We start from the raw sequence: 16,961 nt of genomic DNA on the forward strand, positions 1-16,961 counted from the left end.
TGAAGAGACAATTCTTGAAAGAAGTATAGTCAGCCCTGCATATTGGCAGGTCCTGCATCTGTGGATTCAACAAACTGTGGCTCACTCGGGAGAGTGCGGTGCTGATAACACCAAGGCCCCGGGTTCAGATCCCATATAGGGATGGCCGGTTGGCTCACGTGCTGACAACACCAAGTCAAGAGTTAAGATCCCCTTACCGGTCATCTTTTAAAAAAAAAAAAAAAAAAGAAATATCAAGAGGAAAAAAAACAGTAAAAAATAACAACAATAAAAATAATGTAAATTTAAAAAGCACAATGTAACAATTATTTACATAGCATTTACATTTTGTTAAGTATTATAACTAATCTAGAGATGATTTAAAGTATACAGGAAGATGTCTGTAAGTTACATGCAAGTAAGAGTACTAGGCCATTTTTATACAAGGATTTTGATATAGGGGTAGGGGGACCTGGAATCTGTCCCAGGCAAATATGACTCTATAGTCTATGATGTTAAAAGAAAAACTTTTGACAGATTAAATCTAACAGTTTAATTGAGCAAAGAACAATCCACAAATTAGGAAGTCCTCAGAACCTTAGAAGGTTCAGCAAACACTCTACAACATGGGCAGGCAGTACTTACAGCCAGAAAAAGGAAATGAGGGGCCGGCCCAGTGGCGCACTGCTACAGTGTGCCGCTTGGGAGTGTGGCGGCGCTCCCGCCGAGGGTTCGGATCCCACATACAGACCGGCCGCTCACTGGCTGAGCGAGGTGCGGGCGCAACACCAAGGGTTGTGATCCCGTTGCCGGTCCCGGCCTGGTACGGGCGCGACAGTGAGGGTTGCGATCTGTTGCCGGTCACGAAAAAAGACAAAAAGGAAAAAAAAAGAAAAAGGAAATGAGAAACAAAAACACATTGATTGGTTACAACTCTGCATTTGCCTTATTTGGGCAGGGTCTGATCAGTTGGCATCTTGTGACTGGCTGAAGCTCAGCTGCTGTGATTGGTTGAGACTCAGCTATCTGTTACATACTCTTAAATCAGGCTTTCAGTTTGTTTACTTTCTTCTCCCGACTCCCGGCTCCCCCTCAACCCTGTGGTGGGTATGAGGATCAGAACCCTTGACCTTGGTGCCTTGGTGTTAACTTTCCAAGCTAGGTTGTAGTTCTTCAGGTAGAAATTCCAGGTGTGGAAGCAGCCTCAGGCCAAATTTAGTATGACAATTACATGAAAGGCACTTAACCTCAACAATAATATATCATATTGGCTTATTACACAGGCAACAGTTTAAAAGTTTGATCATTCTAAAATCAAGAATGGAAGCGAGTTTGGGTACAACCTATCTAAAGGGCAATGGTAATATCTAAATCTCAAGTGCACATAACCTTTGACCCAGCAATTCCACTTCTAGGTAGTCATCTTGCAGAAACACTTGAGTGAGTGCTTAAAAATCTGTTCTTTCGGGCCAGCCCGGTGGGCCACTGGAGAGTGCGCCGCTTGGCAGCATGGAGGCGCTCCCGCCGAGGGTTCGGATCCCATGTGGAGACCATTTCCCGCTCACTGGCTGAGCGCGGTGCGGGCGCAACACCGAGGGTTGTGATCCCGTTACCGGTCAGTAAAAAAATACAAAAAAGAAAAAAAAAAAATCTGTTCTTTCCATTGTTGCGGTAAATGATCTAATTGTTCATCAGCCGGGTACTGGTTGAGTAAATTGTGGAATATCCAAGTAATCGATATAATATATTTTTAAAAATTATTAGGGGCCGGCCCGGTGGCGCACTGCGTTAGTGCGCCGCTTGGGAAGTGCGGCGGCGCTCCCGCCGAGGGTTCGGATCCCACATATAGACCGGTTCCCACTCACTGGCTGAGCGAGGTGCGGGAGCAACGCCGAGGGTTGCGATCCCGTTGCCGGTCCCGGTCCGGTACGGGGGCGACACTGAGGGTTGCGATCCGTTGCCGGACACCCTGGCCTTTGCACGTATTCTTGGGCTAAATTCCCGATCGTGCTAGAATGGACTTTCACATGCACCTTTTGGTAAAGTTGTGGCTGTGTTTTAAAATAATAAGACCGGTCAGCACGGAGTGCTCTGGGGAGGGTGCAGGCTTCTTTGGTTCTCAGGAACACTTGAGCTTGGAGTCTTTTATAAAGTCCTAACTTTCAGAATTTCACTGTAGCCTGGCCTGCTATGAGTGCTGAGTGTCTCCTCTGAGGAAGAAAGGTTTTTAAAAAAAAAAAAAAAAAAATTATTAGATCTATATGTGCATATATGAGAAAAGCTGTCCATAAGTACACTGAGGAATGAAACAGAACAGATAGTAAGATCCCATTTTTTAAAGAAGGAATTGTGCTCAAAGGTCACATCGTCACTTTCCCTAACTCCCAAATCTAATCACTCTTTACCCCCTTGAGTTATTTTTCTTTAGCGCACTTATGCTTGTTGAACATAGCCTTTATTTGTTTGTCACCGGTAGAAAGTTCGGTACGTACAAGAACTTTGATGCTCTATCCATAGCGCCTACGTATTTATTTCAGAAAGTTATATGTATTTCAAAGAATGTGGATTTAAGAGAATTATCTCCGTGAACTGACATTAAATATAGGTGCAGGTAAAATATCCTAAAATAATATTTGTATAGTCCTTTTACAGTTGACAAAGCAACTTTACTCATATTATCTCATTTGGGCTTTATAACATCCCTGTGAAATACACAGCAAAAAAGAAATAGTTAACATGTTTGCACTTTCTGGTTTGCTAAAGTCATTCTTCCAATTGATGATCTAAATCCTGTTTAATTCATTCCTTTCTATTTTATTCTCCGGACTACTTCTAGTTTTTCTGAACACTGCAGAATTTCAGTCTTGTTTGTCTTTGTGTGTGTATATATCACACACACTATATATACACACAAATATATGTCCCTTGCTCTAGAATGTTCTCTGTTATCCTTCAAAAACCCGAGATCCACGCTGGAGACCCTAGACCAGCCCCTCCGCACCCACTGGCTCCATCACGATGCTGCGGCGGAGGCCGCGCCAGAGGCCCTCGAGACCAGTCTGGCGCCGCCCACGTCTACTGCCGCCGGGGTTCGAAGTCCCCGCCCCCACGGAGGAGTTTCCCAAAACCCAGCGCGGCAGGCCTCGGTCGCACGAAGATGGCGACTCCCATGCACCGGCTCATAGCCCGGAGACAAGCGTAAGTGAGGGTCCGATTCGGGACCCCGGGCAGGCTGGGGGCGGGGCGACGCGCGTCAGTCGGCCGGTGAGCGGCCGCGGGTGTCGGCTTCTCTGTAGGGGCCGGCGGAACATGGCCGTTTCTCAAACATGTTCCCTGCTCCCGGGGGGCTCGGCCCGGGCGATAAGTTTGGTGACCATAGGCTAGCAATTTTCGCAGAAGACGGCCGCGTAAGGTCCGCGGGACGGGACAGAGCGCGGTCTGAACAGAGCTGTCATGTTTGGTTTCCCTGAAGCGCGCACCCAGGACTTAGTGGTTTATGCTGTTCTTCCCACCCCACGCACGGCCGGGGAAGCCTGAAGCCCTGCTCTGTCACCTTCACTCCCACCGACGTAAACCTTCAGCTCTCTGTGCATCCTCTAGCCCAGCTGGCTTTTCCTGCGCTTCCTATCGCCTTCCCTAGGAACAGCCTGCCTCCAACGCCGACACTTCTCCCAGTCTATCTTCTCACTTTTCTGCCATTCATTCTTTCCTTCAATAAGTGTTAACTTATGTAGCATCCACTGCACTGTGCCAGAATTTGAATATAAAGAAAAAGAGGTGTTCAAGACAGAATTCTGCTTTTAGGAAGCTTACATTCTAGTGGTGGGAACAGTTGATTAACTGGACAAGTAAACACACCTGGTGATAAGAACTTTAAAGGAAACAAGATGTTGTGATGGAAAAAGGCAAAGGCCCACTTTAGGTTGCTTGCACCGGAAAGGCATCTCTGAAGAGGTGGCATTTGAACAGAGATGGAAGGATGAGAAAAGAGCCAGTTTTAAGAGGATTTGGAGAAAGAGCATCCAGACAGTAACATAATTGCTTTGAGGCTGGAAAGAACTTAGTTGTTGTCTTGGTTTTTTTGTTTTTTGTTTTTTTTTTTAAATCTGTAGGACAGCCATGATTTTATTATTTTTTGAAAATAGAACTTAGTTTTTTTGAACTGGAACGTGGCCATTGTGCCTAATAAGCAAGAGAGCAGTGGCACAAGAGGTTTGCAGTGGACAGAAAATGCAGGGATCATCCCAGATGCGCCTTTCTTATAAAACCTTTCTTCTATCAACCTGCACACCCAAACATCTATCACTTTTTCATTCTCCCAGCATTTCATGCCATCACCATTTGCATGCTCACAGCCTGCTATGGAAAGATTCATATTTTTTAATTCTATATTTCCATGAACTTTTTGAAATACCCTTGTATATATGTTTATGTTTGTGTATATTTCTTCTTCTTACTCTTTTTTATTCAAATAGCCCTGTTCCTTCTCTCTTCTCCATCCACTCTACCTATTAGGCCTGATGAGAAGAGTTCCTTGAATGTAAGAATAAAGACTTATTTTTTATTATTATTTTTTTTTTCCTTTTTGTCTTTTTTTACTGACCGGTAACGGGATCGCAACCCTCGGTGTCACGCCCGTACCGGGGACCGGCAACAGGATCGCAAACCTCGGTGTTGCGCCCGCACCCCGCTCAGCCAGGGAGCGGGAACCGGTCTGTATGTGGGATCCGAACCCTCGTTACTGACCGGTAACGGGATCGCAACCCTCGGTGTCACGCCCGTACCGGGGACCGGCAACAGGATCGCAAACCTCGGTGTTGCGCCCGCACCCCGCTCAGCCAGTGAGCGGGAACCGGTCTCCACATGGGATCCGAACCCTCAGCGGGAGCGCCACCGCGCTCTCAAGCGGCGCACTCTCCAGTGCGCCACCTGGCCGGCCCAAGAATAAAGACTTAGAAGGAGTCAGAGAAGTAAGTTTAGTGAAGGAAGAAGGCTTTGAAGTCATTCAGTTCTGAGATCAAGAATGGGATGATAATAATTCTTAATAGGAGTGCTAAATGATGTCACCAGGGTCCCATTTCTCCCTCTCTACCTCTGAGGCTTGCTCTCTCTTCTTTTTTTGGTGGAAAGCCACTCATGCTTGCTCTTTTGCATGTTGGCTCCACACTTGAATAGGCTGCAGTATCTAGGGCCCTTTATATCCTCTCAGCTTCAGGTTGATTGCACTTCATTAGTGTAGATTGGTTTATGTGCCCAACCCTGAACCTTGCTTTGTGAGCTCTGATTGAGATCTCATTCTATTCCCAGCATAATTGAATGGATGGTCATAAATGAATGATGAGCTGGGTGGGTAGGTCAGAGGAGGTAAATGAATGCTGAGCTGGCAAAACCAACTAATGTCACCTATAAATATGAAGTGAAAGTAAGATTTTTAGCATCTAAATAATATTGCTATTTTTTGTTTCAGATTATCAGAAAGTTAAACAAATGTTCTTTTTCAATATTGTGCTTGTATTTGGTACATGAACTACACAGAAGTAACACACAGATCTTACCTTTAAGAGCTTTTAGTCTTCTTGGGAAGAAAATATGTAGCATAAAATGAAAGCTATATGGCACTTAGATTTTAAGTCTTCCAGAGAATGAGCATCTTTAGAGGCTAGGGGAGTTCAGTAGAGTTTTGGCAATATATTTGGGGGGGAAAGCAGGAGAGGAGCCTTTACTTTTCATTATATATTTATCAAAAATGTTTAATTTTATTTATAAGAAGCATGTATTACTTCTGTAATAACAAGTTTAAAACTGTTTTTAAGTTAGTTATGCAAAGTGAGAAAGTACTGTCATCATTCTTTTAAAAAGTCTTTGGACTGATAGAGGAAAGGAGAGAAATAAAAAGGAAAAACGGGGGTGGGGGGGGCTAAATATGAACTCCCCATCAGCAGAGCTTTCAAGGACTTAACTAATCAATCTACTTTAAATCAATTGGAATGAAATTATTTTTACCTTGTAAATTGTAATTACATCTACCTATGTGTAAGAATATTGTAGAATCTTGGCACTACGATATTTAGGATCATTTCTTCTACTAAACTCTGTACTGGATTCCACTACTCCCTCTTCAGAATCCAGCATAGTCGTCTAACTTGACTTGAAGACCTCCAGTAATGATATACTCACCTTCTGATGTGGCCTGTTGTGTTTTTCAAATCTATCAGCAAGTTTATATCGAACTGAAAGGAAAATAATATTTATGAAGCTAAACCCTGCTTCCTTCTAACTTCTCTGTTTTTGACCCAAGCTATGCTCTCAGTTATTTAAAAACCCTGATTATTTTCCACTTGAACTGCCATCAAGTTAGACCTCCCCTGTCTTGTATTGATTTTCTGGACATAAGTGTTGGACTTACCTTTATCTTTGTTAAATTTCATCTTGTTAGATTTGACACAGAGTTCCAGCCATTCAAGACCTTTTGGATCCTGATTCAGTCATCCATCGCATTACCCACCCCTCTCAGCTTTGTGTCAACTGCAGGTTTGATGAATAAGCACATCTGTGTTCTCATTCAAGTCATGTATAAAAATCTTGAATAAAACCAAACTCAGGACCAAACCATCTAGGCCAAAACTGTCTCCATGTATTTACTTCAAACCATTAAACTGAACTCTTTGTCCATGATGTTCAACTGATCTACCTAATTGTTCTGTCTTGTTCACAAGGATATTGTGAGAGACTTTCCAAGATATCTTATTGAAATACAAATATGCAAAAGGCAATAAGGGTATTAGTCTGTAGTGATTCAATACCTATTGATCAAGGTTTTTCTTTCTGAATGGATTTAATAAATCCAGCCAGAATTTTGCCTAGAATGTTTATCAGTCAAGTTAACTGTTCTATTTTGTGGAATCTACCTGTTTCCCCTGTTTTGAAAATCAAAACAGCATTTGCCTATCTCCAGTCTTTCAGCACCATTCGTTTGCCAGAATTTCTCAGATTCCCAGTGGCAGTACAGCAGTCTCACTTGGTATGTCAGCAATTACCTGTGCCATGTGACTTAAACACATTCAGAGCAGATAAAGGTTTTGTTACCTATGCCTCAGGTGTCTTGGACTTAGATTCTACTCTTCTCATTCTGCATGTACTTGTGTTTGAGAGGTAAAACAAAAATCAAAGTAGTCCTCGCTCTCTGAGCCTATAACTTGATAACATTGGTGGCCTGTTTACCCACCATCCAGAATAGTGAGCTTGTCCTTTTTTTGATTCTTTGTGCTGTAAACATAACTAAAACAACGAAATAAAAGTTTTTGATGCTCTTGATATTTTTCACTAGTCTCAGCTCTTTTTGACAAGGAGGCTTTTAGATGTTTCTCTTACAGGAGTTTACCACTCCTTTGTACTCCTTTTCAGTTATATGTTCCTTTAAAAATGTCCCTTAAGGCCGGCCCGGTGGTGCACTGAAGAGTGCACCGCTTGGGAGTGTGGTGGCGCTCCCGCCGAGGGTTCGGATCCCATGTGGAAACCGGTTCCCGCTCACTGGCTGAGCATGGTGCGGGCGCGACACCGAGGGTTGCGATCCCGTTACCGGTCAGTAAAAAAAAGACAAAAAAAGGAAAAAATATATATATATATATCCCTTAAAATGTTTTTTATGATTTCATGCACAATCCGTGTTCATTGAAAAATACTTAGAAAATATGGATAAAGAAAAAAAGTATTATAATTCTATACCAAAGATGATCATTGTGTACATTTTAAGGTGTAGCTTTTTAGGCAATTTATAATATTTTAAATGACCTCATAGTATTCTCTATGGATATACACTAGTTTTTTGGCCATTTCCTTTGTTGTTGGATAGTTAAATTTACTCTTATAAGCCATATGGTACTTCCTGTAATAAATATTCCTGTAACTAAAACTTTGCATATATCTGTTATTATTTCTGGGTCAAATGGTATGGACATTTTTTTAAAGTTAGGTTTATTGAGGTATAATTTACATATAGCCAAATTCATCCTTTTTAATGTACAATTCTATGAGTTCTGACAAATTCACATAGTCATGTAGCCATGACCAAACTCCAGATATGGAACATTTCCATCACCCAAAAATTTTCCTTATGCCTCTTTTTAGGTAAACCCTTACCTTACCCTCAGCTTCTGGCAATCACCTATATTTTTCTGTCCCTGTCCCTTTTCCACAACATCATATAAAAAGGATCAGTCTATAGCCTTTTGAATCCAACTTCTGTCACTTAGATAATGCCTTTGAGATCCATCCAAGTTGTTGCATCTATCAGTGGTGCTTTTTTTTTTAATTGCTAATAGTATTCCATTGTACGTATACACCAGTTTGTTTATCTGTTCACCACTTGAGGAACATTTGGATTTTTTCCAGTTTTGGGTTATTTTGAATAAAACCGCTATAAACATTCATGAATAGGTTTTTGTGTGAACATGTTTCCCTTTCTGTTGGGTAAATACCTAAGAGTGGGATTGCTGGGTCATATGGTAAATGTATATTTAACTTTATAAGAAACTATGAAACTGTTTTCCAAAGTTCATCTTTTTTGCATATAGCTATACAATTGTTCCAGTATCAGTAATTGAAAAGACATTTTTTTCCTACTGAATTTCCTTTGCACCCTTGTCAAAAAACAGCTGTCCATGTATGTGTGAGTCTGTTTCTGGATTCTATTCTGTTTCATTGATCTATTTGTCTGTCTTTCTGCCATCCACACTGTCATGATAACTATAGCTTTATAATAAGTCTTGGAATCAGGTAGTGTTAGTCCTTTAATTTTGTTCTTTTTCGGAGTTATTTTGCTATTTTAGATTCTTTGTATTCCCATATAAATTTTAGGATAAGCCTGCTGAGATTTCAGTTGGGCTTGCATTGAATCCATAGATCAACTTGTGGAGAATTGACATCTTAAGAAATTGAGTTTTCTGACTCATGAATATGTATATCTCTGTTTATTTGGGTGTTCTTTAATTTCTTTTAGCAATGTTTTATAGTTTTCAGGATAGAAAACATCTTTTGTCAGATTTATCCGTAAGTATTGTGACAGTAGGGTTTTTATTTCAACTTTTGCTGGTATATAGAAAGAGTTGACTTTTGTATATTGACATTGTATCCTGTGACCTTACTAAACTGATTTATTAGTTCTAGTAGTTCTATTTTGGATTGTTAGGGATTTTCTAGCTATATGATCATATTTTACGTTATATTTTGTATTTGGTATGCAGATTTTTAACATTTTTGTTGCATATTATCAAATTGCCTTTGGAAAAATTGTGCCACTTTCCATTCTTACCAGCAGTGTGTTTATATACAGTGCCCTTTCCTTGCTCTTGCCCAACAGTAGGCATTAAAATACAGCATTGTCAATGTGGCAGGCGTGTCTTGATATTTTTGGTATCAAAGAAGGTCATTTCACATAAAAAGTCGGTACCATTAAAACACTTCCTTGAGACTTAGCTTAGGATACAGAAGTGGAATATCATTTGAGTAGGGTATTCATCTGGGTAGAAAGAAATGGTAATTTTGTTTATTTTGAAATTATAAGTGCCTAATTCAGCTATCTATATGGAAGATTAGTATTTTTAGTGGTGATTTATTAGTGTTTAGAATATATGTATAAAAGATATTAATCATAGGTGGGCTTTAGATATCTGTGAATGTTCCATTTATAACAACAAAAACCAAACTCTACAATGTCTGATGGATAATATTTTTAATGACTAGGATCCCAAACTATCAGTTTCTTAATACTGGGAAAACAACTATGAGCTTAGAAAAGAAGGCTATTGCCTTAACTCAGAGAGACTCCCTCGGCCCCCAATATTTTCATTGTTGGGAAAAATTGTAAAAGGTTTTGCCTTTTTGTCTTTTTTTACTGACCGGTAACGGGATCGCAACCCTTGGTGTCACGCCCGTACCGGGGACCGACAGCGGGATCGCAACCCTCGGTGTTGCACCCGCTCCGCGCTCAGCCAGTGAGCGGAACCGGTCTCCACATGGGATCCGAACCCACGGCGGGAGCGCCATTGCGCTCCCAAGCGGCGCACTCTCCAGTGCGCCACCGGGCCGGCCCATAAAAGGTTTTGAAATGGATTAAAAAAGATTACTGGGTGTCCTGTCTAGTCCACCCTTCCTCGCTATGACTCTATGAAGTCCTGCTCCTTTCATTGTCTTTGAGCTATCTTACAAATCTGTAAGTTGTAGGAAGCTGGTAGTATTACAGAAGATTCTTGCTCATAAAAATTCAGTGCAGTCAATTATTGCCCTGTGTCTAATGACTAGTTTTCAACTATTTGTAAATTCATTTCAGCATTATTGGATGCTCATATATGTGTGGTGTTTGAATCTTCTTTGGAACCAGTAACAACATCTGCTGGTTCCCTCATTAATTAATGATTAAATAAAATCTTTGGCACGTGTTCATTTTATATTTATATGAGAATTGTGACTTTACTTTTTTTTGCAACATTACCTTTTAATATATGTTTCTGAATTTGTTATTTCTGGAATGCATATTGCAATTATGTATATATTAAATGTGTTAGTAATTCTTTTTTTTTTTTCTCCCTGAAAAGCTAATATTAAGTCCCTATTTTAATGAACTGGTTTTTTTGGAGTGTTTTATTATTGATGCCCTTTATAATTTGCTCCAATAGTACATATTCAGATAAGCCCAAAAGTTATAGCCATGGTTCTGGCAGTTGTTTGTTGAAACGTAAGAATGCAAAAAGCTGACTTTTATTGTCTTTTAATACTATATCTACCTACCTAAGTAGTCTTAGTTCCTTACACGAAGCATTAATTCTTCATATTAGGATTAGCTTAAATTTTGGACAAATGCTAAAAATAAATTATTGTCAACATTATACAATCTGGCCACAAAGCAGGAATTCATTAATGAAAAGCCTGTTGTAAGCAATTTATAGTCTCCTAAACCCTTGCCCATTTCAACAGTCATTCATTTTACAAACACTTACTGAATGTTGTGTTCAGTAGGGATAAAAAGATGAGTGCTCTGTGTCAAAAATAAGAATCTAATATGTCATTATGCAACCATGTTTGGAGAAAAATCTCAATTGCCATATATCATTGGTCAGAATTATTCTGATTAGCCCAATGTGTAGACTAGTAATAATAGCTCCCATTTATTTGTGTATTACTTTATGCCAGGTGCCTTACTGCTTGCTTTGTACACATCCCAATCCATAGATTAGGGATATTGCTTTCAAGTTCATTCAGTTGTTATAGGGATTGGGTGTGATTATGCATAGTAGTACTTAGCTAAATTCCTGGCACATGGTAAGTATAAGCCATGGTATGGTCTCAGCTAATTCTCACAATAACCTAATAAAGTAGGTATTACCACATTTTTTAGAAGAGGAAACTGAGGCTCAAAAATCAGATTGGAAAAGATCATATAGCTATGTATATCATTGTGAACTATAACACATGTACAAAAGGTTCATGCAACATAAATATGCCACCTAATAAATTATAAAGGGAACATCCCATGTTCCTACCACCACCCAGATCAAGAAATTAAAAATTGCCAATACACCAAAAGTCCCCAAGGCCTTTCCTAGTCACTACTTTTTCCTTCCTCCCTAAAGGTCACTGTTATCCTGACATCTATGGTAAATGCTTCCTTGCTTCTCTTTGTATTTTTACCATCTACCTATGCACTAGAGTTTAATTTTGCCTATCTTTGTACTTTATATGGAATCCTACAATATAGATTCTTTTGAGTCTGGCTTCTTATCTAAGAACCATCTAAGTTAAATGAAGCTGTAGTTTCTTCTTTTTTGTTAACTATGAAGAATTCCACTGTATTCTATACTACAAATTATCCATTCTACTTTGATGTTATTTTCAATTTTGGGGATATTACAAATGATGTTGTTAAGAATATTGTGTAGTTTTTCCTCTTCCTCTTCCCTTCTTGAACAATTCAATCCAATAGCCATTAGGTAGAGTAAAACAAATTAGGTGTCTGTGCAGAGAGTTGAGCTGGCATTGGAATATTAGAACCGAAGTGGTGTAAGGAGGGCATCCACAAAGGGCATGGACTGGCTTGCAGTGTCAGCAGGGTTTAGAGGGCATCCAGTGAAGAAAAGTCTGGTGCAGAGGGCATCTGATCCCAAGCAGAGTGAGAGGGTGTCCATGAAGGGGGCAATTTAGCACAAGTTGTCACCCTCATGGGCAGAAAGTCCACACAGGGTAAGGAGGAGGGGTGTAATTTGGTATGGGGTATCAGAGCCCAAGCAAAAAAGAAATGTGTCCATGTGACGGGGGCCTGCCTGGCAATGGGAATCAGAGCCAAGTAGCATGATGATGAGCATGTTCACATGGTACAGGGGACGAGGGCAGGGAAGAGTGCAGGGCAGACGGTCAGATCCCAAGTGAAGGGGGCATCTATATGGGAGGAGGGGGCATCAGTGGCAACAGTGGGCATTTGGTTACCTAAGGGGAATTGACCAAATAAGCAAATCTATTAAGGATAATGGGAGCCAGATTTCCCACCAAAGAAGGAAGTATGAAGGTGAAAATAGAATAAACCCTGTGAGGTTGGATAGGAATTAAAGGTATCACTGTGAATTTATGGTTATCAAAATACCAAATATAGATGTAAATGTGTATATTTGATAGATGGAGGTGTGTGTATTTTCCCTAGCTCTGTCCACTGAGAGTTTGTGGGGGCAGCAACATCCCAATAATAGTGAGCACATATGTGCCCCTATCTTGGCTGTAAAATCATCAAGTCTCCTTGGTGAAATGACTGGTTTCAGGCTGAGGCAGGGAAAACACAAAATGAGCCTAGAATGTTTTGTTATACCAGAAAGCAAGAAAGTGCTCAAAAAATGAAGGAGCCATGTCAAAAGAACACAGAATCTAGCTTGAAGGGGGCTCCCACTCACCAAATATAGGACAATTTGAGCATCAAAATAAATGACCGTGATAGATTATAAAAGAGAAAAACATAAATCCATACTGATAAATTAATTAATTAATTAATTAAACATTTAATAAGGAGCAGGATATTTATGTACTTTAAAGTAGTAGCTCACAGGGCTTCCAGTCAAGATGGCAGAATAGACAGTCCCCAGGATCACTCTCTCCCACAAATCAACCAATTTACAACTATTAAAAACAACAGCCAAGCTGGGGCCACTAGATATAAGGGGAAGAGGAGGAAAGACCTATGGAGTGCATGAAGGTGGGAAAAGCCGCTATGAGAGAAAGAAAGAACTGCTCTGACCATTTGAAGCCCCAGCCACTTCAAGGCTGGAGCTGCTGAGCACATGGAGCTGGAGCTGGCAAAAGCTGCAACTGTGTCCTTTGGATGAAGTTGCTTGGAGGCTGCAGGGGAGAAGGCCTTGGTGGCCCTCAGGCCAGCAAGACTACTAATAGGGCTCCCTTGGATCCACATAGGAGTGAGGAGCCACAACAACTGAAAAAGAGCCACTCAGAGGCCAGTGAGTCATCACAAGGGACCGGTGCATGGCCTGCCCAGTGGGAAGTGTTCGTAGCATGAACAGTAGGGAAGAAGGGCCCACCAGGAGAACACTAGGGCACAGTAAGGACAGCTGAGCTGCCCCCCAATCAACACAGGACCACTCAGTGGAGACTGGTCAGGAATATCAAACTGCAGGGGGTGCAGTTTGCTGAAAAGACCCAGATTCAGGCCAGAGTTTCTACACAACCCAGGTGTACTGGATCTCACAAGTGCTGGAAGCACCTATAAAGTCAACCACTAAAACTGGAGCTGCACAAAAAGCCTTCCCCAGGGAATCAGCAGCAAAGCAGCAATTTATCTCAACCACACAGCTCAAGTACTGGTCCCCACAGGAAGTTCCCCCATTTTAGAAGTAAGTAAAGGACAACAAATTAGTTCCAGTGTAGAGTCTAAGTGATAGGAACAGCAAATAATCCAACACAGAACTGAAAGAAAAAACAAAATACCCACAGACCAGAGACAAAGTTCGATATTAACTAGTAAAGGTCTCACATCACTAAAGAACACCTATAAAACCTAGAAGGACTGGAAGTACCCTGGGCTACCAAGCCAGGGAGGGGTTAGGGCTGGGGGCCTCGACCCTGCCCCCCAACACCTGCAACCAGCCCAGCAATGACCAAGTCACCACTAGAAGCCCCCTGGTCTCCCCTGCAGAAATTAGGGTGTGCCACAGGCCTCAACCCCACCCCTCCTCCTTCCTCCTTCTCCCATCCTATTTCCTTCTTCCCCCTCCCCAACTGCTCTGCAACAACATCATAGAATATAAAAAATAAATATTAATAAATATAAATAAATAAAAATAAAGCAAAAGGAAATAATATGTAAAAAAAATTAAAAATATAAAAAATAGAGTAGTAGCCTACAAAATAATTTCTGTATTAGTTATCAATTGCTGTATAACAAATTGCCTCAGAATTTAGTGGCTTATAATGATAAACATTAACTCACAGTTTCTGTGGGTCAGAAATTCAGGAGTGACTTAGCTGAGTGGTTCTGACTCAGCCTGTCCTGTGTGGTTGTGGTCAAGATGTGGCCAGGGGCTGCAGTCATCCCAAGGCTTGACCAGAACTGGGGTCAGCTTCCAAGATGGTTCACTCATGTGGCTATTGGCAGGAGGCCTCAGTTCCTCACCACATGGGCCTCTCTAGAGGCTGCTTGAGTCTCTTCATGACATGGCAGCTTCTGGACCTAGTCTTCAAAGTCACACTCCATTGCCCTGCTTTATTCTGTTAGTTAGAAGCAAGTCACTAAGTCCAAGCCACACTCCAGAAGAGGAGTTAGGCTCCACCTCTTGAAATGAGGAGTGTCAAAAAATTTGTGGAGATGTGTTAAAACCACCACAGTTACAAAAGGACAAAAAATAACTTTACAGTGGCGAAGCCTGAATCTAAACGTGTGGGGATATCAGATGTAGCCAGCCTCCAAGATGGCCCCCAATGATCCCTGCCTCGTGGTACACTCCTGTGTAATCCCTACCGTTTGTATCAGGGGTGGTCTGTGTGATCAGTAGAATACATTGTAAGTGATGGTCATTTCTAAGATGAGGTTTTAAAAAACTGACTTCTTTCTTGGGTTGTCTCAGTCACTCACTCTGAGGAAAGCTTTGTTGTGGGTAGCCCATGGATAGGCCAACATGGCAAGGAACTGAAGCATCCTACTAACAGCCACTTGAGTGAGCTTGGAAGGAAATCCAACTCAGATTGAAGCACATTCTACAAAATAACTGTCCTGTAATCTTCGAAAAGTGTCAAGGTCATGAAAAGCAAGACACAATGAGGAACTCATCCAGACTAAAGGAAACTAAAGAGATATGACAAGTACAACATTGGTGCCGAATTGAATTTTGCTATTAAGGACATTATTGGGACATTTGTTGAAACTTAAATGGGGTCTAAATAGTAGGAATGTATCACCATTAATTTCTTGATTTTGATCATTATATTGTTATGTAGGAGAATGTCCTAGTTTGCAGAAAATATGTAGTAAAATATTTTGGGATGATGAGGCATCAGGTTGGCAACTTACAAGTAGTTCAGGGAAAATAATTCTTTGAGGTGTACTTACAACTTTTTTATAAAGTTGTGATTGTTTCAAATATTTAAAAAGCTGCATAAAGGAAAGGCAGTATTCGTATACGTTTCTAGTATAGTTGTGCATGTTTTTTTATTCTGTAAGTACCTACAAGTAGAATTGCTGGGCTACAGAATATGCATGTTTTTAACCATAGTAAATTTCTTTTTTTTCAAAATGGTTGTACCAATTTGTATTTTTATCAACAATGATTTTTATCTGTAATGATGAGTGTTCCTCTTGCTATATATCCTTGCTAACATTTGCTATTGTCAGTTTTTAACTTTAGTTTTTCTGATGGGTGCCTCAGAGTATTTTATTGGAGTTTTAATTTGCTTTTCTTTGATTACTAATGAGCACTTTTTCATGTTTGTTGTTCATTTGTGTTTCCCAGTCTAATTTTTGTACTTTGTTTTCTGCTTCCTTTTGTTTTTCTGCTATTCATCGTTTTCTTATTAACTCATAAGAATTCCTTGTGTATTGTGGAGGTGAGACCATTGGTTATATATGTCGCAAATATCTTCTCCCACTTTTTAGCTTCCCTTCCCCCCAAAGAATCTGTTGAGAGTTTGATTGACATCACTTTGAATCTATAGATCAATTTGGGGAGAATTGACATTTTTATAATAATGAGTCTTCCAATCTATGAACATGGTATATACCTCTATTTAGCTACTTATTTAGATGTTTACTGTTTCTCAGTAACGTTTGTTTTTTGCATAGAAGTCTTGCCCATGTTTTCTTTGATTTATTTCTTGATATTTGGTATTATTTAGGGTACTATAAATATCTTCTAAAAATTTCATTTTTAACTATTTTTGTTATATAGAAACTCAACTGGTTTTTATATATATAAGGTTTTACAAACCATGGTCCACTGAATCCTGCCTGCTATGTTTTTGGAGGCTTGTTAGCTAAGAATGTTATTTACATATGTACATTTACAACCAATTTGATGATGGAGAACACTAACTTTGAACCCTAACTGAGTGAAATGTTATCTCTAAGAAAGAATTCCATTTTTCTCATTAGTAGGCCTCTACTACATAAAATTGTACTCAAATGTTATAGTATTTTAATTTTCGTCAAAAATTTATGGAAATTTTTCTCTCATTATATAAGTATCTATGTTATACCATAATTTTGCCTCTTGTTCTTCAAAGCCTAAAGTATTTACTATCTGACCCTTTGCAGAAAAAGTTTGTCAACCCCAATCTAAAGTGTTGCTAAACTTGCTAATTAATTCTAGTTATTTTTAAGTATTTTATCTATAGATTCTTTTGGATTTGCTGTGTACATAATATATCTTTAATAAGGAATGACAGTTTTATTTCTTCTTTTTACCTACCTCTCTCACTTTTTTTTTTTTTTTTTTTTTTTT

At 40.1% G+C, this 16,961-nt stretch overlaps 1 protein-coding gene across 1 annotated transcript in view; it reads left to right on the forward strand.

The window, feature by feature from the left end:
• Positions 1 to 3,096: 3,096 nt before the first annotated feature.
• ZCCHC10 (zinc finger, CCHC domain containing 10) overlaps positions 3,097 to 16,961 on the forward strand; it is a 19,166-nt gene continuing 5,301 nt past the window's right edge. Inside the window, exon 1 of the mRNA XM_008590252.1 lies at positions 3,097 to 3,177. Within this exon, the coding sequence (XP_008588474.1) occupies positions 3,137 to 3,177 (41 nt within the window). The 5' untranslated portion in view covers positions 3,097 to 3,136. The remainder of the gene's footprint in view (positions 3,178 to 16,961) is intronic.

The sequence above is a fragment of the Galeopterus variegatus genome, unplaced genomic scaffold, assembly GCF_000696425.1.
Source record: "Galeopterus variegatus unplaced genomic scaffold, G_variegatus-3.0.2 Scaffold5945, whole genome shotgun sequence".
In the NCBI taxonomy this organism is placed as follows: Eukaryota; Metazoa; Chordata; class Mammalia; order Dermoptera; family Cynocephalidae; genus Galeopterus; species Galeopterus variegatus.